Genomic DNA, 27,043 nt, shown 5'->3' on the forward strand with positions numbered 1-27,043 from the left:
AAAAACCTTTGTCCTAAAATTTTCATTTATACAGATTAAGATGTCACAATTCATGCATAAACTGAACAAATTTCTCCTGGCTGCTGCTTGCCATGTGTGCTGTATATAATTTTATGTATTAAACTTTATAAATCAGAAATATATTCTTATCTGAGAAGATCTTTCTTCTTTATGATCATGATGTAACTGAAGAGAAGCATCTATGGAAGCTTTGGCATAAGATGTTGTATCTTTAGTTTTCTTCTATATCAAAATTAGCTACTAGCTCAAATACATTATGAATTTGTTATCAGTAAAAATGGTGACTACCTTTCATTAATATATTGAGTTAATTTTATTTATTTAATTTTGACATTTTTAGCGTTTGGTCTCAGTTGGTTTGGATTCAAAAAACACAGTTTGTGTATGGGACTGGAGAAAAGGAAAATTGTTATCAATGGCTCCGGGTCATACAGACAGAGTAAGTATAACTGAAGAATTTGGGTGTCAATACAATTTTGGTTTGTTAAACCATGTCTGTCGATACATACTAAAACTATGTCTGAACAAAACCCAGTTTGTTTTAGAAAATGAATTTGCATAAAGCTTGGATATGTATTAAAGTATGTAAAGATATTTAAGATACTTACCTCTCTTTCAAAAACAGAATGTGTAACTCACTGTTTATTTGTCTATAGTCTGCTGAGACTGTAAGCATGTAGGGGAAGTGCAAAATTAATACACTTCCTAGACTCTAATCCCCATATAGGAAATCAAAATGCAAATAATCACTTAAATTTATCTAGTCTTTAAGTGAACCTTAATGTTGTTTGTACCATATGTTCTAATTACTGTAGGAAAAAATACCAAACAGACTATGAGCTATAGCAATTTCAGTATTGAATGAGGGGATTATAAAAAGACATCCCAATAGTTCCAATTAAAGCAGTTCAGACTGTTAATTTGCTACAAGTTTTTACTGTTTTAACTGTCCCATACTAGAAAGGCCATCTCTGCTGACATCCTTGGGTTCTTTTATGTGCAGATATTTGATATTTCTTGGGATTTGTACCAGCCAAACAAGCTCGTCAGCTGTGGTGTAAAACACATCAAGGTAATGAAATAAATGTTAATTCATTAAATATTTAAACTGCAGTTGTTTATACTCTATAAAATATGTAAAATAGACTCTAAAAGGAATATATAATTATAATATGAAAAGTCTTCTGTAAGAATAGCATTGCTTCTTAGGAACTGGAATCATGGATCACACCTGACTACTCTAGACATTTTATAAGATACATATAGTGGAAAACAGGCCATTTCTACTCGAAAGAGTTCATGCCCTGACAGAAGGAATGAAAGAGTTGTTGGTAGCATTGTATGTAATGATCGTAATATAATTTAAAATTTAGGTTGTCTAAAATACACTGTTTGAAATCCCAAATAACAAAAACAGGATGTATATGTTAAGGTGAGTCCAGATACACAAGTTTCTGATTCTTACACAATAGATGTTACACTGCAGAGGTGAAATGAGTTGAAAAACCATTTCTTACAGTTTGAGAGTATGAGGATACAGTGGAAAGAAAGGAAAATGCTTGATCTTTCTTTTAATTCTTTTTTTTTCCCCTGCTGTTCTTCTTACCTTTGTCATTTTGAGCACTCTGTGCCTGTTACAGGATTCATAATTTGGACAGTTAATGTCTTTTTCAAGTAGTGTTTCATAGAAACACTTTGATCCATGTACCAACTGCCATGCAGAAACAGCTTTTTTTTCAGGTTTAGCTCTTTCAGCAGGATTATCAATGCTTGACTGCCATAAAATATGTTTCCTAAAGTCACTGCCTTTTCCCATGCACTGTCTTCTGTGTTACCACATAACAGCAGTAGATGGCAGCTTGAAAGTTCTGTATTGCTCTTATGTGTAGGTTCCTATAGCGAGGAAAAAATGTGTTGCTTTTTATACAACAACATTTTAGATTAATATGTATTAATGGTTTATTGAAAAAAACTCGTTCAACACGTTGGCTAGATTGCATACATCTTTGATTTAGCATAATGTTTAGCATGTAATTTACAGATTTCCATAAGCTTGATTAATAATGATCTTTTTTTCTACTTCAAGATCTAAAAGGACCATTATGCCAAGTGAGTTAATATTTGCCAGCCGTGATTTAGTATATTTAAGGTGGCTTTATGATATTAAAGCATATCTGTTTAGATAAGCAAAAGTTTATCTGGACAACTTTTAAGGTTCTATGAAGCCTTTTTAAATACCAATAGCATTTTAAAAATAATTGGTGTTTCCTTTGAGAAAACATTAAGTAAAAATCTGAATCCTATAGATTTATAGGTGTTTGGATCAGGCAAGAGATTTTTGTTGTGCGTTTTTTTTTAAGCTATCCCTTCTTGTTCTTTCAGGTATCAATAACTATCATGTTTGTAATACTATTGTATTTTTAACTCACATGTACTAAAATTTGCATTAAACTACTTAAGTGATGTAGATAATTCCAGCTGGGCTGATATTGAGGAATTACTTTTTTTAGATATGTTGCCTACTTCTATATTAGAGCTAGGTGTTTGATTTGTGCAGTGATTGTGCAATTACTTCTCAAGCAACTGTGCACTCTGGTTAAAGAAATACTAGTTAAGATACAGGGATTTGTCTAGTCAGTATATGGTTATTTCTTAATTACAGTATTGCTGGTACAAAAATCTGTTCATTGTAACTGCTAACATTGTCTTGTATTAATTGAAGTCTCTGCTCAGAATTTCGAATAGATTATTGGTAACAGAGAAACTTGCTGTGAAATATGTGAACATTATAAATAAACATGTACACAGGGAATATGCTGAGACAATGTAAGAGTAACCTGTCACCAGTGATGAAATAAATCATTGTCACATTTTGCACTGCATTACTCGAGCAGCTTCTTGACTTTCCAGTGTTGCTTGTTTGTGGAGATCTCAGAAACTGGAGTGTAGCTGGATATTTGGTTGGCAGGTATTGTGCTCTCTCAATAGACTTTGCAAGTCTTCAGTTTCAGAGTCATTAGAACATGTTGCATCATCTAGGAGGAAATTCACTCTTATGTGATTGCTTTAATCACATGCTAATGGTTTATTAGAAAGTTCTCAAAAATGTCCGCCTTAGATGGCTGGTTTGCATGATCAGTGGTTCTGATGAGAAGTGGTAAGTCTATAATAAAACCAGCTGCTTTCAAACAGAGCAAATGGAACCTTATCAGAAATGTACGTGCTTAGATTGCATCTTTAAATGCTCAAAGTAACATAAAGTACAAATGCAGCATTTGCAAAGTGGAAGTCTGACATCAAAGACAGATCAGATAATTCTATTACGAAACACTTTTCAAAAATGTCTGAAAATACAACTGACTCACAAGTTATAATTTGAAATAATTTTTTGATTTAATACTGATAACCCGAAACTTCTTCCCAGCTAGTCTGCTAATGCTGATTTTATAGAAAGATAAAGTTAGTTAATAGCATAAAAAGTTGTTAATCAACTGGAGAGCTGAAGCAGGGAAAATGGTATGAATGATGTTGTCTTTTGGATGTAAGGTACTACTCTTTCAGGTGTATGCATTAAATTACAGGATATTAGTGAAGTATCCATTTTTTTTAAATCACTTTATGTTGCAGTTCTGGAGCTTGTGTGGCAATTCATTGACACCAAAACGTGGTGTTTTTGGCAAAACTGGTGATCTCCAAACTATATTGTGCCTAGCCTGTGCCAGGGATGAAGTGACATATTCTGGTGCACTGAATGGAGATATATATGTGTGGAAAGGAATCAACCTTGTACGGACAATACAGGGAGCACATGCTGTAAGTATATCTTTTTAAATTAATATAAAATGTTAGATAGATTTCTGGAGAGCTGGAAAGGGCAATGCAAGATCACGTGGTCTGTGTTCCTAAAAAATTTCAGTGACTGTTGCCTATGATTGCTGTTATGGTAGAAAGTGAGTGCTAGACTGAGAAATACATTCAGATGTCTATTTATGTCTCCCATTATCATTGATGAGGGACTTAGTAATCAATAAAGCCTGGAATGCATTTAAGTTTACTCTTAAGTAGACATGTATTAGTCTGTTCAATTACCATGCGTGGGTATATATAATGACATTTTATATACCAGAGTTGAGTATATAGCTGCTTGCCCCCAAAGAACAGGGATCTGCTTTGTCTGACTTTCTTTTGTGGATGCCTCATTAATCCAAAAGCATCTAAGGTGGCCTGGACACCTATATTTAGGCAATTGGTGTTGAAACAAAGAAACAGGTCGGCAGAGAGGCTGTGGACTCTCCATCCACTTCTCTGTCCATTTGGTGACACTTGCAACATGGCTGGGCACACCCCTGAGCAACTTGCTGTTATCTGAACCTGCTTTGAGCAGGGGTTTGAACTAGAAGCTCTGCAGTTTTCTCCCAACATCAACTATTCTGTTATTTTGTGAACTGAGTCCTGCTGGCTGGTTGTCTGGTAACTCTAGAGTCCGTTGATTCTATGAACTGTAATGTAAGCCCAAACGCCTATCTCGTTTGTAGACACATATGTTTTAAGTAATATTAGCTCGATTCAATCACTCTTCCTTGACCTATGTTTCTGCCTTTTACTGTATTCATTCAGCTTTTTAGAACAGTATACAGCTTTGAAAAGTGAAGACATATCAGTGAAAGTGTAATAATTTTTTTTCAAAAGTGCTTGGTAAGACTTCCTTTTACTTTTAATCAAAATGTTTAATGTAACTATGAAGTAATTATGGGTTTGCTGCATATTTTTTTTATTTTATTTTCCATATTCTTTCAAAGCATATGGTTTTGCAATTAAAGTAGGTAGCAAAAAAACACTTAGTGGTTTGCAATCTAATTTGTGCATGCCAGACTATGAGAGTCTTCATTTTCTGTCATAGCAGTAAGTCATATCTGGTTATAAATGCAAGATTCAATTTCTAACTTGACCAAGTATCAATTCAAAAACAAAGCAAATCAATTTCTGGTGGTTTTAACCTAAGCAGCATGAAAATGCCAAGGTAACTTTATGAAGCTATATTATTTGCTGGTTGAAGGTTGATTTTCATTTCAGAGAGCATTGTACTTTCTAGATAATGTTTGAAGTTCTCTTATTAACAATTGAAAATAGTGTGAAAACACAAGCATATGAGTTCCTATATTGCAACTTTGAAATTCTAGGTAAAATCAATAGCAATTATTCTTTCTTACATTAATGTGTTTGTTTTAACTGGCAGTATTGGACTGGATGGGATGATGTATATAACTGAAGTATTAAAATCACTCTTTATGATTTGATCAGGTAGAATGGAGGGGACCCAAAGTGATGAATAATATGTATGTGGGAGAGGTTGCAGTCAGTCTGTAGTAAGGAGACTCTTGGTTTACTGATGATTTAGAAATGTACATTCAGGACGGTTGCAGCTTGTTGAATTAACTAATAATTTAAAAATGATTGGACTGCTTATTCAGACAGCTGTATAATGACAGTGTATCTGATTATGAACAAAAATAAAGTTATGAAGAACATAAGTGTGGGAAACATAACCTAGACTATGTTCTGCACTTGAGATTTCATTACATACATGTAAGTTATGTGTATTAAAATACATATATACACACATGCATACCCTCCTGTATGCATCTATAGAAATACTAAATATATTAAAGAAAGCCCAAATTATAAACCAAGAAGTAGGAAGGTATATTTTAGCTTTCAAATATTCCCTGATTCTTATTCTATACCTTCAGATTTGGTTTTAGTGTTCATATTTAGTATTCAATAGTGTTCTGTTCTGTGTTTTCCTAAGGTGATGTGCACATTTACTTTTTGATGTTGAAGTTAGTGGAAGTAAAATTTTTAAAATGCTTATACTGCATATGCACACCTGGATTCCCAGAGGCAAGAATGCACTTTGTCTTCTATCCAAAACTGATCAGGAAAATACACTCCCATCCTGTTAAATGCTGTAGTAGACACCCGTCCTGTATATTCATGTATTTGTTACTTGGAGTGTTAGAGTTCCAATAGTTTATTTCTCAGAATAATGCAGTGCTTTTCAGCTGTTTCAGTGTGAAATGACCCAACTGATAAAAGTAGGATGATGAGAGCTTGTTGCTCCATTAGCTTATGTGCTGTGTTGGTTCTTTGTTGACCACAAGATCAAATTTGAAGTGCCTTGCTCCTTACTTTCAGTAGCGTCGGTGGATGGAGCTCAGGTGACCTTGGAGTAGGTCTCATCTAGCCTTCTAGTTCTGCTTCTGTCCTTTAGGCTCAATGGAGTTGTAGTTTCCAGTACTGAAAATTAAGTAAGGGCACTAGTCCGTGGCTTTGGAATTGATTTTCAGAAGAGATTAGAACCACTACAAATCTCACCAATTTCAGGGGGGAAAAAAACCCCACAATAAAATCTCTTCTGGAAGCTTACTTTCCAACAAAATTAACCCTTTTTTTCCCCCCAGAAGAATACTACCTTAAAGGATAATGTTGTCAGACTATGTAAGCACAAAATAGAGCAGCTTGGAGTAAGAGTGCCGCTTCAACCATACTAAACTATTACCATCATGTTTTACAGTTATTTTATACTTAATTTCAGAAATCATTTATCAATGGAGCTTCTCATCCACTCTTTTAAAAAAGAGATGCAAGTGTAAATGATAACATTTGTGATGTACATGTGTTAAAAGCACAGTGTGCCCATAGTAGGGAATTGATACAGATTTTTGTAGACTATATGACAGTGCTGGAATTGTCCCTGCATGCCTGTTTATCACCCTGCATTATTACTCCTCGACAGGCTTGAATTAAACTGCAAATTTATTCAAGGAAGGCATGTCTTATTATTTGCATGAAGTACCATGTATTCCTTTCTTGCAGCATAAACAGTAGGTATCTGAGATGCAGGAAACATTTTCTAAAGCACATTAGTGATATGAGGATATAGTTCATCCAGCTGGCAGTGGTCTACATTAATATAGAAAATGGGTTCTTCTCCAAACTTTGGCTATCTTTGTTACAGTTACCCTAGCTGAAAACATTTTTCATTTTATGAGTAATTCAATGTGAAAAATAAGCCATGCTGTCCTAGTATAAGCAACTGAGGAAACAGACAGCAACTTTAACACTAGCAAGCAAAATAAGAATTCACAGCTAAGCCAGATAATCTGTCATCTGTCACAGCAATACTAAGAACTGTAGACAAGAAAGAATAGTTTCCAGCAGATCCCTATCTGAGTTTGAGTAGTAACAAAGTTGAAAGCAAATAGGTTGGGATGACTGGGGAATTAGTTGGAATAGGACTGGAGAGTTCACTTAAAGTAGAAGTAGGGGTGAAAAGTAGAAAAAGATGGAAACGAGCAGGGGTTAAGAGTAAAGACACAGAGTTCATGGCGCAGGGAACACTGGATAGCAATGGGAATCTCAAATTCTAGTTTTGCTGATATCTCCTAAATAATATGACTAATAATGAAAGCTTAAAAAGGGAGAAAGAAAACAGAGCAACATGAAAGCATATGTAAGTTCACTGGCACTGGTAGTACTTCAGGAGATTATTTGCAGGCAGCGCATCTGATTCTGGAAAGTTAACATATACCTTGGCTAAAAAAAAAATACAGTTTCTTAGATGTCTTACTTTTGTACCAGCGCAAAGAACAGACTATGGAGTCTTCTATTTATTTTATCATCTTATATGTTCTAAATTCAAGGTAGACCATGACTGTTAAGATACATATATACACACAAGATGTTACTTGGGTACTAAAACAAAATAGCATCTTTATTTAAAAACACTGTATGTTTTAAAGATTCTTGTATGCTATGCCTTTGCCTTGCATAGTAAATGTATATAAGATGCTTTCTCAGCAGCTGAATAATTTATTTTGAGATAGTCTTTCAGAGGTGCACATTAAAGTTGTGTGGATTGATGTCAGAAACTGAGGTTAAATAACAGGCTTGAGGTTAAATAACAGGCACACTGTTAAAACTATTGCACGCCTTTGTCAGTTTGCTGAATACTGATTAAATATAGATGGAAACAATATAATGAATTTAAATGAATGGTTTTAAGCTCGTATCAGGTACCAACACATTAAGTTATGGCGTATTTTTCTCCTACTGCTTAGACTAGTCATGAATTTGAAAGGTAACTGTCCATTTATTTCAGCCAATGAGAGGCTTATAGGCAACTATTTTAAATTCTTGTAGTAATATACCCATTTTCTAACTGTTCTGTGGGTGATTTGTTAGATAGGAAGATTAAATTTCACAGTAATGGCTCTCTATTGTAGACTTACTGACACCAACCTTAAATGTTTGCATTCCATTTCCTTGCTATGCAGTATATATTGGGAGAGACAGCGTCTTAGGATAAGTGCTGAACATACATGTTGCTTTACATGGTAGCATCTATGCCCTGAATTGTGTCTAGGAGTAAAAAGGAGGCACTGGGGTTCTTACTGAACTGTTATAATGTCTCTGTTCTCTGTGTTGCTCAGCTGTAGTCACTTCTGAAGTTTCCATAGGATTTTTCAAGCTTGATACTAATTATAGCAAACTGCAGTCATGTGTGTTAGGAATGGCATAGCCAGAGTTACTGTGATGGATTTTATATAAACAATTGCATTTAGATAAATTACACATGGTTTTTGTCTATTGGAGGCAAGATAGGTACAGCAGCAATAGAAACACTGAGACTACCTCACTATTGGAAGCTTCTTGGATATAAGGAGTGGCAAAATATTCATACAATAGAGACCATCTTTGTCAAGTTCTTGTACTTCTCCAGCTTTGAACTATCATTTCTGATAAATCTGGGCATTTATTTCTTTGTTCTCATTCAACTCCTTTTTTTATTTTTTTTTAATTTGAGGGAACACAGATGTGATATCAACTGGTTATATTGGAAAAATAGGAAATATTCTGCATTCTGAGAAGACTGCTGATCAATTTGAGGCGTTATTTCCAGAATTTTTCCATTCATTAGGAAGTGTAATGAAAAATTTGTAACAGAATAAGGCAGTCTGTATGTCAAACTTCGTAACTTTTAAGGTGGAAGACTTATCTACACCCTATATTTTGATTCAGGAGCACAGTCGGTCTTTGTTCCTCACGCTATTCAGTTGGATCAAACAAAGTCAATGCAATTGTTTGCCTCTCATTTCTGGTAGAAGGCTATTGACTGTCAAGAATCACATTATGTTAATGACAGTTTCAGGCTGAATGATTAAGAGAAGCATGAAGAGTCCAAAGTTGAGTTGCATTAACAGTCTTGGCAGTTCCTAAAAGGAAAGATTTAGTGGAAGAATTATGACTGGCCAAGCTACCAGAGTAAAGAAACTGTCTTTTCCTCATTAAGTGTGAGCCTAACAATTAAGTGAAGACTAGCTAAGCTCAGCTTCTTCCATTAGGTACTTACAGTCTCCATTAATAAGGCACTTTTTTTGTAGCTTTCATCTAATAATTCTATTCCAGTGGCACATAGACTGAAATGAGAATGTCCTATTACATTTCAAGAGATTGAGCAAGCATAACATCTGTGAAATCTCCTTGACAACCAGTATGTCCTTTTCAAGATAAGAATATTCTGTGAAATGGAAAACAGATTAATCCTGGATCCACTTGATCTTATCTTCAGAACATTCAGCCAGCTTCCCACATCGCCAAATGTCTGATTCTTTTTTTAATACTGACTAATTAAATCATGGAATTCAGAATGAGTTAATTAAAGGAAAGGGAATAATTCTATTATCAAGGTTGCATTCCAAAAAGAGCTTTAAAATATTTAAATATGCCAGAACTTGGTCAGAAATCAGTATATGGTACAAAATGAGCCAAAATTCTTCTAGTCTTTTTTTTGCTTAATGGCACTGAAAAGTTAATGCAGTAAAACAGACAAACAGACACCCCCCCCCCCCCAAAAAAAAAAAAAACAAAAAAACAAAAAAACCAAAAAAACCAGTTTGGGTAGTATTTTCAAAAATCTCTAGGCTCCTAAAGAAACAGAAAGAGGATTTTCAGGACATTAGAGATAATGGGAGTTAGCCTTTTAATCTGCTTATGATTTAAAAATTGCACTACACTTCTGTTGAGGCAGATACTACTCCTGAAAATATAGCTTGTCTTAAAAGCCTGTATCCTGAGGATGGACATGACATGTCAAGAAATTTGAGTTCTGTCACCCTAGTATTTAAATTTTGATTGTCATTTGATGTTCTAATATGCTTTTTTTGTGAAAGCAGAGAGATTTCTTTTTTCTCAAGTTGGAAAGTGATATTCTTTCTACTTGATGCTGGAGAAGCAAACACAGTCCATATTTCATTATGATTAGTCTATTACGATATTTTCCGTAGTTATAATTTTAGAAAAAACAGATTAGTAGGAGAGAATACTCATGAGTACTTGGGAATTCTCACAAGCCACAACACTGGATGCTAATTTGTTCTGTAAGTATACAGCTTCTCCCAAAAGCCAATCTGTCCTTTGCAAATTGCTTTCACTTTTGGGTTTACTGTGCTTCATTACTGTGAAATTCATACCCCCAGCCAAAGAAACTATTGGAAGTTTACAAACCTGAAATTTCAGAACAGTATTCTAGAAAATATATGTATGGTATTGGCTCTTCTACCTTCTTTTGTGCAGGAGTTAGAGACAGATTTTCCCTTCCACCGTTTTTAATGCTCTCCTGTTTTCTTTTGTCATAGCTGAATATTAAATATTTTCAATAAAAATACATTTTTTTTAAAAAAATCTTGTAGGCTTATTAGCCAAAGTTGCCCTTTCAGTAGCTTTGCTTACTGAAATGTGTGAGCTACTACTGAAAATAAGACTAACGAGTTGTGTAAGTACGTGTGTACTTACGTAAGTAAGTGTAAACATGATACATTATCTAAATAGCATACATCAAATATAGTGGCTATGTGATACAGTATATTGATTTTAATAATGGATATATCCTCCTTATCTCTTCATTACCCTGAAGAAAACTTGTATCAAGTGAATTAAAGAAAATATGCTGGGGTTTTTTTCCTGATATCTAATTTTAAAATGAGTTTATATTATGTATTTTGAAATGTTGTAAAGAAATCACTGTTTTTCTTATATTTTGCTTCTAAACTTAAGTTTTACATCAGTAGTCTTTGGCTTAAAATTTTTAAAAGTCCCAGATGTTTTATCTGGTTGCATAGAAGCTGCAACAAAGGCCCTGAACCAAGCCTAAGGGAGATCAGTGGAAATCTTCCTGCTGACATTTGTGAGAGTTGGACCAGATCCTAAGGCAAGAGGATACGAAACTAAACTCTTTCTAGGGATAAGAAGCAGCATCACTATGATCATCATCTTCAGGATGAAAGCAGTATTGCAACAATCCTCTTACCTTACTGTTTATCATTGAATTTGAATTCTGCTTGGTTTGAGTTTGTTTCTATTTCTGACTCTTTCATATTTAAAGCTTGTATTAATTGCATGTTTATGCTATTTTCAACAGCGTAACACATAGGAAGACAATCAATACTGGCATGGACGAGAGTTTCACTTTCCCTAATGGTATCTCTAATATTTATATATTGTTAAAAACAACTTTCTTCTCTCTTCAGGCAGGAATTTTCAGTATGAACGCATGCGAAGAGGGGTTTGCCACTGGTGGCAGGGATGGCTGTGTTCGCTTGTGGGACTTAAATTTTAAACCAATTACTGTGATAGATCTCAGGGAAACAGACCAGGGATATAAAGGTAAAAAAGAAGTTTGTCACTTTTCATATACAAATAAGATAGGAAATTTACCAGTCTTTTGAACAAGAAAGGACTTTTAAAAGGTTGTTTCATGTATGTTACTGTGAACTATTTGCTAGGAAGGAAATTTGATCGTGCCTACTCATATGAAGGTTCCATAGTACTTCAAAGTTACTGTAAAGCATAATATGAAGTTGTATTTTTTTTTTCTTTTAAACCAATAAAATGCACATCTTTCTATAGCACAGCAGCTTTTACCTAGAAACAGTAATGCTTTAAGAGAAGTTAGAAGCAACAGTGAGATCCACAATGTAAAACAGTGGAGTACAAAAATTGCATTTGCTAGTTACACAAATTTTCATAACTATTTGGAAGTTACCTACAGTTTCTTAGGGCTTAGAACACTGCTTACACATTATACCTATGATTTCAATTACAGTTTATGGCATGCTAAAATTTTACATTTAGCAGTCTATAGCATGTTTTGTCAGTGTTCTAGATATTGTTGCTGTAGTGATTCAGGAAAAGAATTCAGATGTATGCTAAAGTAGTAATGTCAGTTACGATATTGGTTTTGCTGGCATTTGGTTTTCTTTGCCCCCAGTCACTTTGTTATCTTCTAGTATCTTGCCATGAATTTGGCAATGTGCTAGAATGTCTGATGGCAATCAGATATTCAGGATCAATAAACAACTGGTTACAAGTTAAATCTTTGTATCCTGTAATTGACTTCACATTCCCACCAAGATTATGAAATATTGCAATGAGAGGGAACTCATTCCATTTTAAATGCCCTGTAGTACACCATCTCTGTTTTAAATTGAATTTTACTCAGCTGCTGTTTTTGAGCTCTGTTGCATGTAGTTGAAAGCTTTGTTTCATTCCCCGTTAATTCTTTCCAACTTGTTCTCCACTCCCGCTTGCCTCTCTTTTGATGGAACTTTCTTGCCATGAACTCTTTTGGTTCTTCTTTTGTCACTTACGTGAACGCCTTCCTCGCTTTTTGACTTGTCAGATGCCCTTGACAGAACTAATAGCTTCTTAAAAATGCTGAATTTAATAAATTCAGTTTTCTGAATTTCTTCCCTTCAGTCTTTTTTCGTATTGTATCCTTTTGAGGATTGCCTTTATGACCTGTCCTTCTACTCATTTTCTTAATTGCTTATTCTGCTGCTGCTATACCTTACCTCTTGGTAATCTGTGAACATGAACTCAAGTTCTGCATCCTTGTGAATGGTTCGTAGAGCAGTTAGCTCTAGATACTTCTGCAAGTAGTCAAACTGCTTTTCAAAATATCTACCAACACCAATAAGAAGCTCCAAATTACTAAAACAACTATCTTAATCATCCTTCATCAAAGATTCTGATTGTTTCCTTCTTTACTTTTTAATCACTGTAGACAATACAGCCATATAATGTCTTGATTATAGGGCTGAATGGTAAGGTGGTTATATTCACCCGTGCAGCACAGTAGGAACAAATCTGTAAAGCAAAGCAGCTGGTGTGGAGGTAGAGTAACACAATAGACACATTTTGAAGGGCGTTTGAGGGGCATTAGGTCTAGTCTGGTTCAGTGGACTGAACATTGTATTGCAGTTGGGAGTGCACTGAACGCAATCCTGGATCACATCTTACAGTTCTGTTCATATGGAGGGAGTCTTATTTGTGCGTTTGAAGGCTATCTTGTGATGTAAAATATGGTAGGTAGGCATGATCAAGAGCTTTGCTTTGAAAGCCACCTTTGTCAGAATAAAACCATCAGTGCAAATGCATAAAACTGGACTGCTAATAACCCATTCACTGTTTCAGAGTCTTGCAAAGTTTTTCCAATGTAGATTTAATAACATAAGGCTCTTCTTTTCCCTCTACATAGTTAAACCTCCTTTTTTTCAGTACATCAACTCACACCATTGCATTATTCCTTTCTCTCATCCAGTAGATACAATTTTTCTCACATATTAATTCAGAGTAGTTTTTCAAAGATTATTTTTGAGCTACTGTCAACAAAATTCAGTGTTTAGGCAAAGGGGATTACATTAGGCATTGCTACTATCTGATTATCTACACTTTAAATTGGCAAAATTGAGTTGCACCATCAGAATGTGATAAATATAGTCTGTTTTAAAAGGTGCACGCTGCTAAGATTGGGCATCTAAGACTAGACTGGGTTCACAGTATACAACTGTCCTAACTTCCATTTTACTATTCCCAACCTTATCTACAAAAAAGTGCAGTTTTTGAGTGCTCATTTCCACTGTAAGCCTGGAAACTAATTCAGTGTCTAGAAATACATGTTAAATTCCATCATAAACCCTTCTCATCTCTCTGTATGTTGTTTCTGTTTGATTTATTTTTATTTTCTATTTAGTGGGAAAAATAATTCCAGATACTATTAAGTTGTTACAAAGATTTGCTTTAGGGGGAGCATCTCAGTAACAAGCTGGCGAGAATTAGGCTTTTTGACAGTCCTACATATAATGCATGTTCCACCGATGCTGCTGTCAAATACTTTATGTTCATCTAGCTAGTACTAAGGTCCATGGTTTGATCAGAAATTGTAATTTATGTTGTCTGCTACCTTTGATTAAAGATATTAAATGTGTAATTTCAGATGCAAATGTCAGTATTATTTTTCTTTGTCAGAGATCTTGTAATACAAGAATTGGGTACATGTCCGTTATTAAAATAAGGCTCACATTTTATTTATTTTAGAACTTTTGTAATACTAAGCTTGAAATGTTAATGTTTCAAGGGCAGTCTCTGTTATATGGAATAGGTAAACAGAGTAAATGTAGGAGTAAGAGAAGGTGTATGGATATTTCTTGATATTTTCTTTTATGTTTTGTCATGTGCTACGTTATCTTTATTTCACAAATTCTCAGGGTGTATTTCCTGGTAATAATCTCTTCTACAGGTCTGTCTGTAAGAAGTGTTTGCTGGAGAGGAGACCATATACTCGTTGGGACACAGGATAGTGAAATTTTTGAAATTGTGGTGCATGAGCGTAATAAGCCTTTCCTGATAATGCAGGGGCACTGTGAAGGGGAGCTGTGGGCTTTGGCTGTCCATCCTACAAAACCACTAGCAATGACTGGAAGTGACGATCGATCAGTCAGGTTAAATCTTGTTTGTTTAACTGCATACAGTTTTATACAAACAATTAATTTTGTAGATAACCTTATTGAAATGTGTACATGTAAAAGGTATTAAAATGCAGCATTGAAGTGCTGCTGAGCCAATGAAGTTATACATGAAATTAGTACTCTCTAGTAATAAAATATAGTGGAAATGCATATTTCACAAAGATGAAATGTACAACATTTGAACAAATTTAATTTAGCCTAACATTAACCACTCATACACAGGTATCCTCTGTGTGTTTCCTTTCCAGGAGTTATGTTAGGTACAGGTTACAATGAAAAAACATTGTAAAAAAAACTTACGATTTTTACTCTTGCCATACTCACTTTGTCACGTTGCAAATTAACTTTTAGCTGGGGCGTTTCGTCAAACTTAATGCATGCACAGTAAATAGAATCTATATTCTGAGAAGACCCAGTAAATTACTCCCTTTTACAGGGTCATCTTTCTTTTGTGTTAAAAACACCTTTTCTCTTCTTTCTTAGAAATTAAATGTGTTGGCATTTTTGTTAAATAAATTAAGCATAACATTGTTAAGCAAAGTAGTAGTTGAATTACGGATATTAAAATAGTGCTGTAGAATTCCAAATATATCTTGTAAATTATAGATGTTGTAATGTATCTTGTAGTAAGAACTTACATGTTATAATATTGTTTAGTTATACGTAAGGATAATAATTACTTGTTAATAGGAAAGGCTATGTTTACAGTGAGCAAAGTCTTTAATTGTTCTTTAGTGTTCTTCTTGGCTAAAATGATTAGCAAAATAGTGGAATGTTCAGAGTGATCTAACAGTATATATTATTATGTCATTCTTTTTATATTCAGAAAATGAAACAAAATTATTCTGCCCCTGCATTTTGTCATTAAATTAGATATGTAAAAAATCACTATTTTACATATAAGAATATTCACTGCTGAATGCAAAATTCACACTTTTGTCTTAGATTTTCCTTATGGAAATTTATTTTAGAATAGGACACTACTATGTCCAGCATTCTGCAGAAATTGGAGGCTTTATGCTGTCTATGACACCGCTACAAACCACTCCTTACATTTGTAATTGTATCTTTATTTTAGAATTTGGAGTTTAATAGACCATGCTCTGATTGCCCGGTGCAACATGGAGGAACCCATTCGCTGTGCTGCAGTTAGTACTGATGGAATCCATCTTGCTCTTGGAATGAAAGATGGCTCATTCACTGTGCTTCGAGTCAGGTATGTTACAAAATTAAAAATAGATGTGTTACTAACTCTTTCAAGTGTGTTATGTAATTGCTTTTATAAATTGTATGGATATTGACACTGTAGTGACCATACATGAGATAGCTTACATTTCTGTTTTAAATTACTGATCTTGAGGGTGTTCAGATTTTTTTAAATGTGTGTGCTACATGTATTCATGTTGTTCCATAACAACACATTTGAAAAAGTGTATTTGTCTATTTGCGAAGAATGGCAGTCTTCTAGGAAGTGTTTTACTTTAGGTTTTAGCTTTACTGATTATTCTTAAATTATTAAGAAATATATCTCCATTACTTCCTAAATTGTTTCCATGTGTTGGAATGCTCCTGTCAGCACATCATGCATACAAACACAGTGCTGCTTTGTGGCTGTGATCCCACAGTTTTAAAGTGAAAATGAGATCTGTCTCTCATGTTAGTGAAGTTTTTCTTCCCTGAGTGAACAAAGATCTAGTAATCTACCTGGTTAACTTTTTCTGTGGACCTAGCTTGAACAGTTCCTTTTTTCCCTCTCCCTTAGCCCAGTGCAACATCTCCATGTGTTAGTGTTCCCTTCTTTTTTTGGCCAGAAGCCCTGCCCAAGTCTAAAAATAGGAGTGGGAGTGTTGTGTTTGTACGTATGATACTGAAGTTCACTTCATCATTTCACAATTTTGTCCCTTTCTAAAACCTGGGAATTTGACAGTGTGAAAAGGCTCTGCTATACTTATGACATGCTTTCTTTCATACTACAGAGATATGACTGAGGTTGTTCATATCAAAGACAGGAAAGAAGCTATTCACGAACTCAAATATTCACCAGACGGGAACTTCCTAGCTGTTGGTTCCAATGACAGCTCTGTGGATATATATGGTGTTGTTCAGCGGTACAAGAAAGTTGGAGAATGTATTGGATCTTTAAGTTTCATCACCCATATGGATTGGTCTTCGGACAGTAAATACTTACAGACCAATGATGGCAATGGGAAGAGACTTTTTTATAGAATGCCAGGTAAGATTCTGAGTTGCTTTTGTGATACTTGTTAGCCATTACTGAAAGAATATATAGTAGTTTTGTAAAAACAGCCAAGTACAGATCCTCGGTCAAAGCACTGGGTTATAGATACATTTTTTTTCTAAGTTCATATAAATATTTGTTTTATTAGAATAAGTACAGCATTTTCTAGCAAAGGTGCTTAAATAATTTTTATCTTTATGTGTTTACTCTTCTTCATAACGCATCTTTTCATGGTAGAGATGCTGGCTTATAATGTATTTCTCAAAACTAAATCTTTACTCCTACTTTTTTAGAAAAAGTATTGCATTCAAATTCGATTTTGCAATAGCTTAATAGCTTTGTACTTACTAAGCTTGGTTATTAAATGGATTATCATTCGGTTGCACTGTATGTCTTTTAAAATGTGTGAAAAAATTAGTATGTTTCATCTCGTAAGAGTCATCTGGTTTTCTACAGCTATGTTTGTAGCAGAACTGAGGAATTTAACTTAAAAGAGGTTTTACAGTGAGAAATTTGTAATAGATAGAAACAGTTGGAATGCAAATGAATTTGGAAGTATAATGGAATTAGGTAATTGCAGAGAAAATAGAGAGTACCGGATGTAAGGATGCCAGAATGTTAGGAGTTGCTGGAAACAAAAAAATATTGAAGCTGTGATACACATGATTCCATCATGTAACCTTCAGAATGAATAAAAATATCAAAATGAAATTTAGCTGGGCAGTCTACTGATAACACAGGTTCAAATGTGTCTTTTATGGCAGAGGACTGTTCAAGAAAATTAGTATATTATGTAAAGTTAAAATACACTTTTCAGTTTCAAAGTTTGTGACAACCCCAGTATTGTAAATATTTTCAAGACAACAGTCTTCAAAACTTGACTGAACTGTCCCATACTCTTTAAACAGTTTTCATCAAGATAATTCCCTCTGCGGAGGACGCATGCACAGAGTAGGTATAACTTCAAGCTTTGAGTTTAGTAGTCCTGATACAATATGTCAAGGGCAGTGTTTGTTACAAGGTTTGACTTGTTTGTTCCGTGTGTGTACACTCTTTACATAATATCATTATATATTATCACCACTTAGTATATTCTCCCTTCTTTTGTTGCACAATATTTATGCTTTGCACTGTACATTATTCACAGTTCCATGGAGGTTTTTATAACTGTCTTTGCTGAAGCATCTAATTCATTCAATGCACAAGTTTGATTTTGTGCACTGAGGCAGAAGATAGGTAAGAAAAAATACTAAGTGAGAATTTAATTAGACTGTAACAAATGCACACATATTGGAGGAGCAATTTGAAGTTATATAGGCAGCTTTCAGCCTGGTGTTTCTTGACACATTAGAATGTGAGGTTGTGAAGGCTTGTCTGTGAAAAGAGTTTAGCAAAGTCAGTGAAGTTAGAGGAATCTCCTAAATATTTCAAGGTAGCGATTGGAATTATATAACACTTGAAATTCCACTATAAATGAGTAAGGAACTTACAGTTGGCTAATACAAGATCTGTAGGATTTAGTCATGGATATCACCAGTATTAGTAGTCATCGTTTACATGGATTAATGATTGAAAGAGATTACAAGGTAAACCTTGTCAAAGGGTGTAGTTATTTCATCCAAGCTGAAGGATCTTCAAACAGGGCACTTGAGTTCCTTGCCGGTTTTTGGAGGGGTATATAGTAGTGTATACTTTTCCTCAAGTGTGGGGGTTTTTATGTTTTGTTTTTCTTAAGTTTTCCTTTCTGATTTATTTGCCGTTTTATCTTTTCTCTATGGCGGTTCTTTCTTTATTCCAGTCCACTTGAGTTCTCCCTTGCCCTATTCCTCTGTTGAATACTTACCTTCTTATAGTACCTGAGGCTGCTCACTCCTACATACTATTCCATCCCCTCCCACTAGCCAGAATGCAATTAGCAATAAGACAACTAAAAAAACCCCAGCCCAGTTGCCTTCAAATTTGTTGCTGCTGAAGACTGATGTGAATTGTTGGCACTGTCCTGCTCAGGTTCTGCAGTTGCACACTTAGTCTGACTCACAACTTTTACATTTGCTTGCATTGTTCTTGTGTTGCTCCTGCACTCTGCTTCTGGCCATTCCTATATATGTATTAAAATACATATATTAAATGGGCAAAGCTTTGGTCTGACTCAGTTAAGCTCTTAGATGAAACTTTGTGGGATTGGAACAATCTTGCTACAGTTAAAGCTGCTGATGTGAAAGATAATGTAACAAGGTTCTAAGCATTAAATTGGTATTTTCAGTAACACACATTCTGGCCATATCTAAATGAGTTCTTCAGCTTTTGCTCTAGGTTGATCCAGGTTTCTAGAACAGTTCAGCAACAGAATTTTCCCAAACTTTATCTTAAAATGGCTACATGTATTTTTTCATAAACATTTAAAAATAACAAATCCTCAAGCAAATATCAAGAAATAATAAAAACTGTAAAGATCCAAACCCATGAACTTCTGTTAAATAGTCTTGAGAAGCCTTACTTCTGATCATCCTGTTGGTCATAATAGAGAATATTAGATCAGGACAGTTTTAGAAGTCAGGTTTTAATTCTGTCTCACTTGGATTTGATTTCTGGAGAACTTAAAACAATTCTACATTCTTTAAGATTGCGTAAGTGAATGCTGAAAAATAGTTCTTTATTTTTGTTCTTAGGTGGAAAAGAAGTAACAAACAAGGAGGAATTAAAAGGCATTCAGTGGGCATCATGGACCTGTGTTTCTGGCCTTGAAGTTAATGGAATCTGGCCCAAATATTCAGATATAAATGATATAAATTCTGTGGATGCAAATTTTATTGGGCAAGTTATGGTTACAGCTGATGATTATGGAATAGTAAAGCTCTTTCGATACCCATGTCTAAGAAAAGGTAGTACCTTCAAGTTCAGTTATAAACGTATATTTTTGAATTTTGGTTATTCAAGAAAAAGGTTTTAGAAATCTTGTTTTTTGAAAATTATAAATGGCAAATACTTATTTTTAAAAGTTTAGTTTGAGCTCAGAGGTGTAAAACAATAACAGGCCGGTATATTAACAGCTGTAATAGTTACTGTATTTTATTTGCATTTTGAATAGGATAGCCAAAAGTTCTGCCTGTATTTTATTTCGTAAAGTAGACATCTCTCTCTCTCTCCCCCTCCCTCCCTCCTTCCCATTTAAAAAATAGACTTTCATGAGGTGATGCAATATTTTATCTTTTATGAGATACATATATTTTAAGTATTTCAGCTTGGTCTTCAGGCAGTTTTCTTCCTCTGTGATGGACATTTGGGCTAGGAACTAAAAAAAATTACTAAGTGATTAGAGGCAATAAAGAAGTGAAGAGCAAAATGGTCCTGTAATCAGAGTATGCCACTGTATGTTATTTGAAGTTTAAAGACTTTTCCATCTCATTTTTCCTCAAAATTTTACTAGCAATAAGGACAAATCTCATGACAATTTTAAAACTGAAACCTCTGAAGCAAGGTATATAATTTTCAAGTTTACTGTTCAGGACTGAGTGAACAGGGGAGAGATGTGTATCTTTTCAGATGAGAAAGGCTTTATTTTTTCAGATCTGTTTGAAGACATCATTTAAGTTGAATGTTACAAATTACCAGTACCAGAGATAATCTATCTCCAAGCTGGTAACATGATGATGGTCTCAGAAAACCTGTGAAATGTTCCCTAGCTTTTAAGAAGAGCCCTTTTAACCTAAGAAGTTTGTCTGGGACTAGATCAAGTCTCTTGAAGTTTTGAAAGGGGATACAAAAAGCTGCACTGTTGCATCATTGCACTTTGCAGCATCATGTGTTTAATGCTGGCTATGACTGCATGATCTTTGTGATAACAGGTCTTAGGATATGTCTTCAAGCAACATGTGCTTACAGAAATGGTTCTTTTTTTTTTTTTTAAATGACTGATATTCCTCCACAGTTTTTCCGACTCTTTGTAAAAGGTGATATTAAAAAACATTTCATTTCAGTCTTTCCGGTTTTATTTTTAAAGTGATAAAGCTTTTCCTGGTACCTGAGGTAATCCAAAATATGTTCTTCAAAACAGTCTTCTGTCTATTTGAAGGAGACTGTTCATTCCCTTTTTATTGCACGAGAATTATAAAACCAAAGAAAAGGCGCAAGAATCTGTGTAATGGTGTGCTACTAGGAACATCTTTTTAGTAACTGATCCAAAGATTGTGTTGTAATTATGTAGCTGTCAGTGAAAACTTTAACTTGATGTAGTTATACCACTACTGCCACTCCTACTACTGCTGAAGGTGCAAGGATATGAATGGCTATAAGTGCTTACCACTCAAATTGCACAATGGGAATCAGTTCTACAGCATATTTAACATTTAAACAACTGCATCTTTTCAATATAGAAATAATAATTGGCAAAATCTTTGTAACAAATAGAATAAAACTAATACAATACATTTTTTTTTAAATCTTCCCTTAGCACACCTCGTACAGCACTGTCATATGTCTTCTCTCTGTGTTTGACTTAAAGATATTACATCCTGGAATCCAAATTTTTAAATTTATCTTAGATTAAAATTTAGGAATAGTACAAAAAGTTGCTGCTGTTAATTAAAATATCACTAGTAGTTAGAATATCTTAATTAAACTATTACTTTTATAAGGGTTCTTTGATATGTTTTCCTAAGGTGCTTCTGAAACGTTTATTCCATGTATGTTGAAAGAGACTTTTATTCTTGTTCTAGGAGCAAAATTTAAAAAATATCTTGGTCATTCTGCTCACGTAACAAATGTCAGATGGTCGCACGATCACCAGTGGGTTGTGTCCATTGGGGGAGCTGATCATTCTGTCTTTCAGTGGAAATTTGTCCCTGACCGGAAGTTGAAGGATGTTCTTCATATAGCACCCCAAGGTAAGTAACTTCATTTAAAAAAAAAAAAAAAAAGAGAAGTAAAATTCTTTGGTGCAAGTATAGAAATAAATATTCAGAATTGTCAGGGTGCACAAAATTGTTCTTTAAACTTTGCCGCTGCCTAAAGTACCTGATAGCATTGCCTAATACTTGCCTGTACCCTGTATGCTCAGTCTAGCAAGATTGTGAAAAAAGTTTAACCACTGTGTTCCCTGTGCAAAGGGAAATTTAAAACGTGTTATAGATTTATGAGTTCTGTGCATAATAAATTGGCAACAACTGGATGCCCATATATCACTGGGAAAAAAAAAAGAGTAGATATTCATTTGATTAAAATTTTAATCAATATTTAGATGAAAATTTGAAAAAAAAAATAATTACAATGCTTATTTTTTAAAGCAGACTATGGGTGTTTAATATTTGTAAAAATACGTAGATCATGTTTCCACCAGTGACTTAATACAAAAGTCATGATTGTTTTTCAAAAGCAAACAATTAAACTGAATGCCTCACTTGGAAATTCCTAAAGGAATGTGGAGAGTCCTTTTGGGAGATAAGTATGAAACAGACTGTTTCACCTCTAATTGCTAAGATGAGATGAAGATGTATCAGTGTGGACCCAGCTAATAGGTAGATGAATGCTGGTTCAATGGTGGCCTTGTCAGTGCCAAATGAGAAAGAAACAATAGTTCTCTTCATCTCCTTGGTGAAGCCTCCAAAAAGCCTTTAACTGGTTTGATCGTTCATGGTATCAATTAATTTTCAACTAATTATTTCTCATAACCCAAATTTCTCACTAGCTAGTGCTTCCCAAGGTAAAGTTTCTGTATCTTGTGTGGTTAAGATTCCTTGTTCCTGGATATATAACCTTAATTCTGGCTGTCTGGCAGTATGTGCGACACACTATTGATGTTAATGGCTTTCCTAACTCTGCAGTCTGCTACCATTATCAGTAGCGGTATTGTTTTTCTCTAGATCACTGATAAAAATGTTAAGTAGTATAGCTCCAACAATTGCTCTTTATTGCATATTTCTAGAAACATTTCTTACTGAGTGGTCATTCTCTCTTTGCAATTACATTTTGAGATATTTTAAAATCTGTTTGTGTTCTGGACTGATTTTGTGTCATGTTTCTTAATCAAACAGTGTGCAATATTCAATCAAAGGTTGCAGAATGATCCAAATATATTACCATTTATCAGCCAGGACATGCTTTTCAGTTTCTTTTGGAATGAAACTGCTACATTATCTGGCTTTTCCCAGAAACATTAAAAGACTACTCTTTTTCACCGCATTTCCCCCCAAATTTTAGCACTTGCCATATATGATTTTTTTTGTTTTGTTCTGTTCCTAATCTACCTGAAGGGTTGCTACATGCATCAGTGTCTCACTTAATCATAATTTTCTCTTTGGAGCCCTTTATTTCTCTTGTTAGTTTTTGGCAGGTGTTAGTTTCTGCTTTATACTCATTACTTCATTCTCTTCTGTTTTCCTTTCCTCTTAAATCTGATGGTGATAATTTTTTTTTAATGAATGAAAAGTAACTTGCTCTCAGAAAAAAAATAATATATCATACTGACAAGTTGGCTTGTTTCTACTGTATCAGCAGAGTTGACACTGTCACCCTGTCAATTATTAGCAGTTTATGTTGTAGTTAACACAAGCATTGATTATCAAATAAAACATTAAGCAGTTACCGTAAACACTTTCTGTTTTTTACTTAGGTTGCTTCATATTCTGTTTCTATTTTCTTGCTGGCAGAGACTCTGGTTGATTCTAATAGTGATGAATCAGATTCAGATCAGTCTGATGTTCCAGAGCTGGACTCTGAAATTGAACAGGAGACACAGATCACCTATCGTCGACAGGTAAAGATTTTAGTTTTAATGGCAGTTGGAATGCTTCCCGGTGTTTAAGTTGGTCTTTTGTGAAGACTTGTTAAAATCTGAAAACTGGAGAGACTGAGATCTGAACCAGGAACAGGCCAACACCTTTAGAATTGTTATTATCTGATGCGTTCAAAACAGTAAGATACAACAGAGGCAGGAGAAGTGATTACATGTATTCTGCCTCATTGTAGTAGAGGTTTGGTTGTAATTTAAAAGCAAGTTATAGTATACAATAGCCACCTACAGTTACTGGGAGATTTTTTTCAATGATGTCAGTAAAACATTTTTGTGGGTGGTTACTGTAGTTGAATTTTCAGAAACATGCTTTTCTTCTGAATCTCTTAATTTATAAGTGTGCTCTTTCTTAAAGGTTTACAAAGAAGATCTACCTCAACTTAAAGAGCAATGCAAAGAAAAAAGAAAAAGTGCAGCTTCTAAGAGACGAGAGCGAGCTCCAGGGAACAGTATAAGATTACATTTTGTTCATGGGTATGAAAACTAGGTTTCTTTAAAATATACAAGCTACATTTTGTGTTTTGTAGATTGATGTTTATAATTCAATAATCTTATGAAAGACTTCTAGGTCACTTGCTTTGTAATTTACTGGTTTTATTTATTTCTGTAAAAATAAATTTACACTAAATTAATAGAAAGCTTTGATGCCAAGCTAGATGAATTATGAACATGAATTCTGAAGTGAATTTGTGCTGAAGCTTTAGCTAATACTTATTGTTCGAATAGAGGTTACTAAATATAGTATTTAGCTATCACCCATATTTTTCAGTTTCTGAAAAGTAATAGTTTTTTGGTGTATTATTTTGGAAGCTATGGCAGAGACTTGGTGTAGTTGAAGATGACTGGGTTCTGTACTAGGTGGTGTTTCTATCCAGTGTTTTATTAAAAAAAAAAAGTATGAACTGTCTGTACCTAATCTGAAACAATTTACATGTTCCTCTGCTAGTTTAGGTATTAAATTTAATTCTTAATAGTACCTGTAAGTGTGTTAGAATTCAGTTCCACTTTATTTTTGGTGCTAATTTGACTAATAAAATTACTTTCAGATGCATCCTTGAAATCTTATGATTTCATTTTTAGGATTGGTAGTCTCACATAACTTTTCATAAGTGAAGACTTTTTCATCAGTACAAAGATGAGGTGTTTTAAAGCAAACTGGCAGTAGATGTTACTATATGTAAATAATAATCAGAAATATAAATTCCCTTGAGACAAAGCAAAACCAAAGCCTTTATTAAATTAAGGCATTGGAAATCAGGTAATACTGTGTTTTTCTTTCTAAAGATACCTCTTTGCAGGAATACAACTTCTTTTCAGAGATATTTAAATGAGGAGATAAATTACTGTCTATAATGACACAAACATTTTTAGAAGGGCTCCACATGGAATGCTTAATAAATTAATTGACTAAGAATAGTTAATTGTTCAACTCAGCAATTTTTTCTGTAGAAGACATGGAGTCTGAGGAATAGCTTTGGAAATAATGACAACTGGGAAGTTTGGTACAGAGTTGGTTTTTTTATTTTATTTTTGGTGCTCCAGAATTCTTAGTTGAAGATTTTTGTATCTGTGTAGAAAATGCATTAAGGTGGGTAGCTGTGTGTAGTCTTTAAAATTTAGCCTAAGAACCAAACCAAATGATCCTGAAGAAGATGTAGCACAAGCAAGGGCCCTGGATCTTTGGGATTATTGTTATTTCCTTCACAACAGAAGTGAAGCTTGACCAGAATATCCAGGAATGACCAGAAGTAGAATGTCCAGTTGAGTTCTGTCTGGTTACCCAATGGGCATCAAGGAAACTAATGAAGAATCCATGCTGAACAACAGATTTTTCTCAGTGTCCAGGCTGTTAACTTTAAAGTGACCCACATCCAAGTGAGTAATAGGCATATTCGCTGATTCAGGAAGTCTGCTTTGCTTCATCTTTCTTTAGCTGCAATGGAAATGTCTTGGATGCTCCTTGAAAGTGTAAGAAGTAGTGCTTTTTTGAACTAGGGGAATAGGAAGCCCTTTTTCCTTTCTTTGTTTTTGAGCACATTAGTTTTGTGTTTTGAATTTGTCAACTGCCTTGAAAGGTGAACTTTTAAAAAAAATCTCTTCATAACCTGTAAGAAATCTTTTAAACCTCTGGTTACTTCCTGTTTTGGAAGGGTATAAAAACCATAATGCCGAGTATGTAATCCAGCAATTTGGCAATGAAAAAGCAACTCCTGTTAACAGGTTAATCTTTAAGTGCGTCTTTCTAAAGAGATCCGATGCAGTCACGATCACAAACGTGTTATTAAAGTGGTGTACTAGTTTGGCGTCTTGACTATTCTTGTATTTTCTTTCTGCCATGTCTTTGGCAGTGGTGGTGGTTCAGAAATATAAAAAGGATGCATCTTTTGAGATATTCAGAGGAACAGAGGAGCCCCTTTTTCAAACTCAGTGCTTATCATACTTTCTTTTTGCTGGCAGGGAATAAGGATGCAAGTGTAATACTTACGTCCTGTATTCTGCCAGTGCTATGCTACTAATCTCACAAGAATGGTTTGGTTTTTACTGTTCAAGACGTTTAAGCAAAATCTAGTTTTGGGATATTCATTGAACTGACAAACATTGTAAGATGAAATTTGCTTGTGTTTTCAAGATGGCATGGGATTTCTCATGCTCTTAAATGAGAATCCTGTGATACCTTGCATGGATTCCTACCAGAGGGCTACAAATAGCATCTGAAGAGGGAGTAGGCTATGAGTGGGTCCTGTTGAGAAAACACTATTGCCATATGAAAATATTCTTAAAAAAAACACAACCAACAGCCTCTACCTTTGTGCTAAAGACTGACCTCAACCAAGTTTATTTTGACATTTGGTTCTGGAGATTTTTGGGGAAGGATTTTACTATGTTTGGAAATTTCCTATATATACTTTGAAGAGTAACATACAGTTTTTGAAACTCTTACAGCCTCAGCCAAACTATGGACATTGAGTCTTTTCCCAGAGAAGACACTGCTTGTGAAGTTGCCCCTTAGTTGACTATAGATACATGACTTGCAACTGTGGGTGGGATCCAGCTTCACATTAAAGAATTTAGAGTTGTGTGCCTAGAAGTAGGTGGGTTGATGTGTGCGCCTGAACTTCCGTCAGTCAG

At 34.5% G+C, this 27,043-nt stretch overlaps 1 protein-coding gene across 6 annotated transcripts in view; it reads left to right on the top strand.

Annotated features, from left to right (window-relative positions):
* The window catches only part of EML5 (EMAP like 5), a 113,834-nt gene that overhangs the window by 24,501 nt on the left and 62,290 nt on the right, over window positions 1-27,043 (top strand). For all 6 annotated transcript variants that reach the window (XR_005828802.1, XR_005828801.1, XM_040600083.1 and 3 more), the window contains exons 3-13: window positions 362-460; window positions 1,025-1,093; window positions 3,649-3,834; window positions 11,610-11,745; window positions 14,660-14,861; window positions 15,967-16,104; window positions 16,865-17,121; window positions 19,797-20,009; window positions 21,843-22,010; window positions 23,772-23,878; window positions 24,270-24,388. Coding sequence is in view for 4 of the 6 variants with exons in the window: in XM_040600083.1 (XP_040456017.1) it covers window positions 362-460; window positions 1,025-1,093; window positions 3,649-3,834; window positions 11,610-11,745; window positions 14,660-14,861; window positions 15,967-16,104; window positions 16,865-17,121; window positions 19,797-20,009; window positions 21,843-22,010; window positions 23,772-23,878; window positions 24,270-24,388 (1,694 nt within the window). In the remaining 2 variants the exon portion in view is untranslated. The remainder of the gene's footprint in view (window positions 1-361; window positions 461-1,024; window positions 1,094-3,648; window positions 3,835-11,609; window positions 11,746-14,659; window positions 14,862-15,966; window positions 16,105-16,864; window positions 17,122-19,796; window positions 20,010-21,842; window positions 22,011-23,771; window positions 23,879-24,269; window positions 24,389-27,043) is intronic.

This window comes from Falco naumanni, chromosome 7 (assembly GCF_017639655.2).
Source record: "Falco naumanni isolate bFalNau1 chromosome 7, bFalNau1.pat, whole genome shotgun sequence".
NCBI classification, from domain to species: Eukaryota; Metazoa; Chordata; class Aves; order Falconiformes; family Falconidae; genus Falco; species Falco naumanni.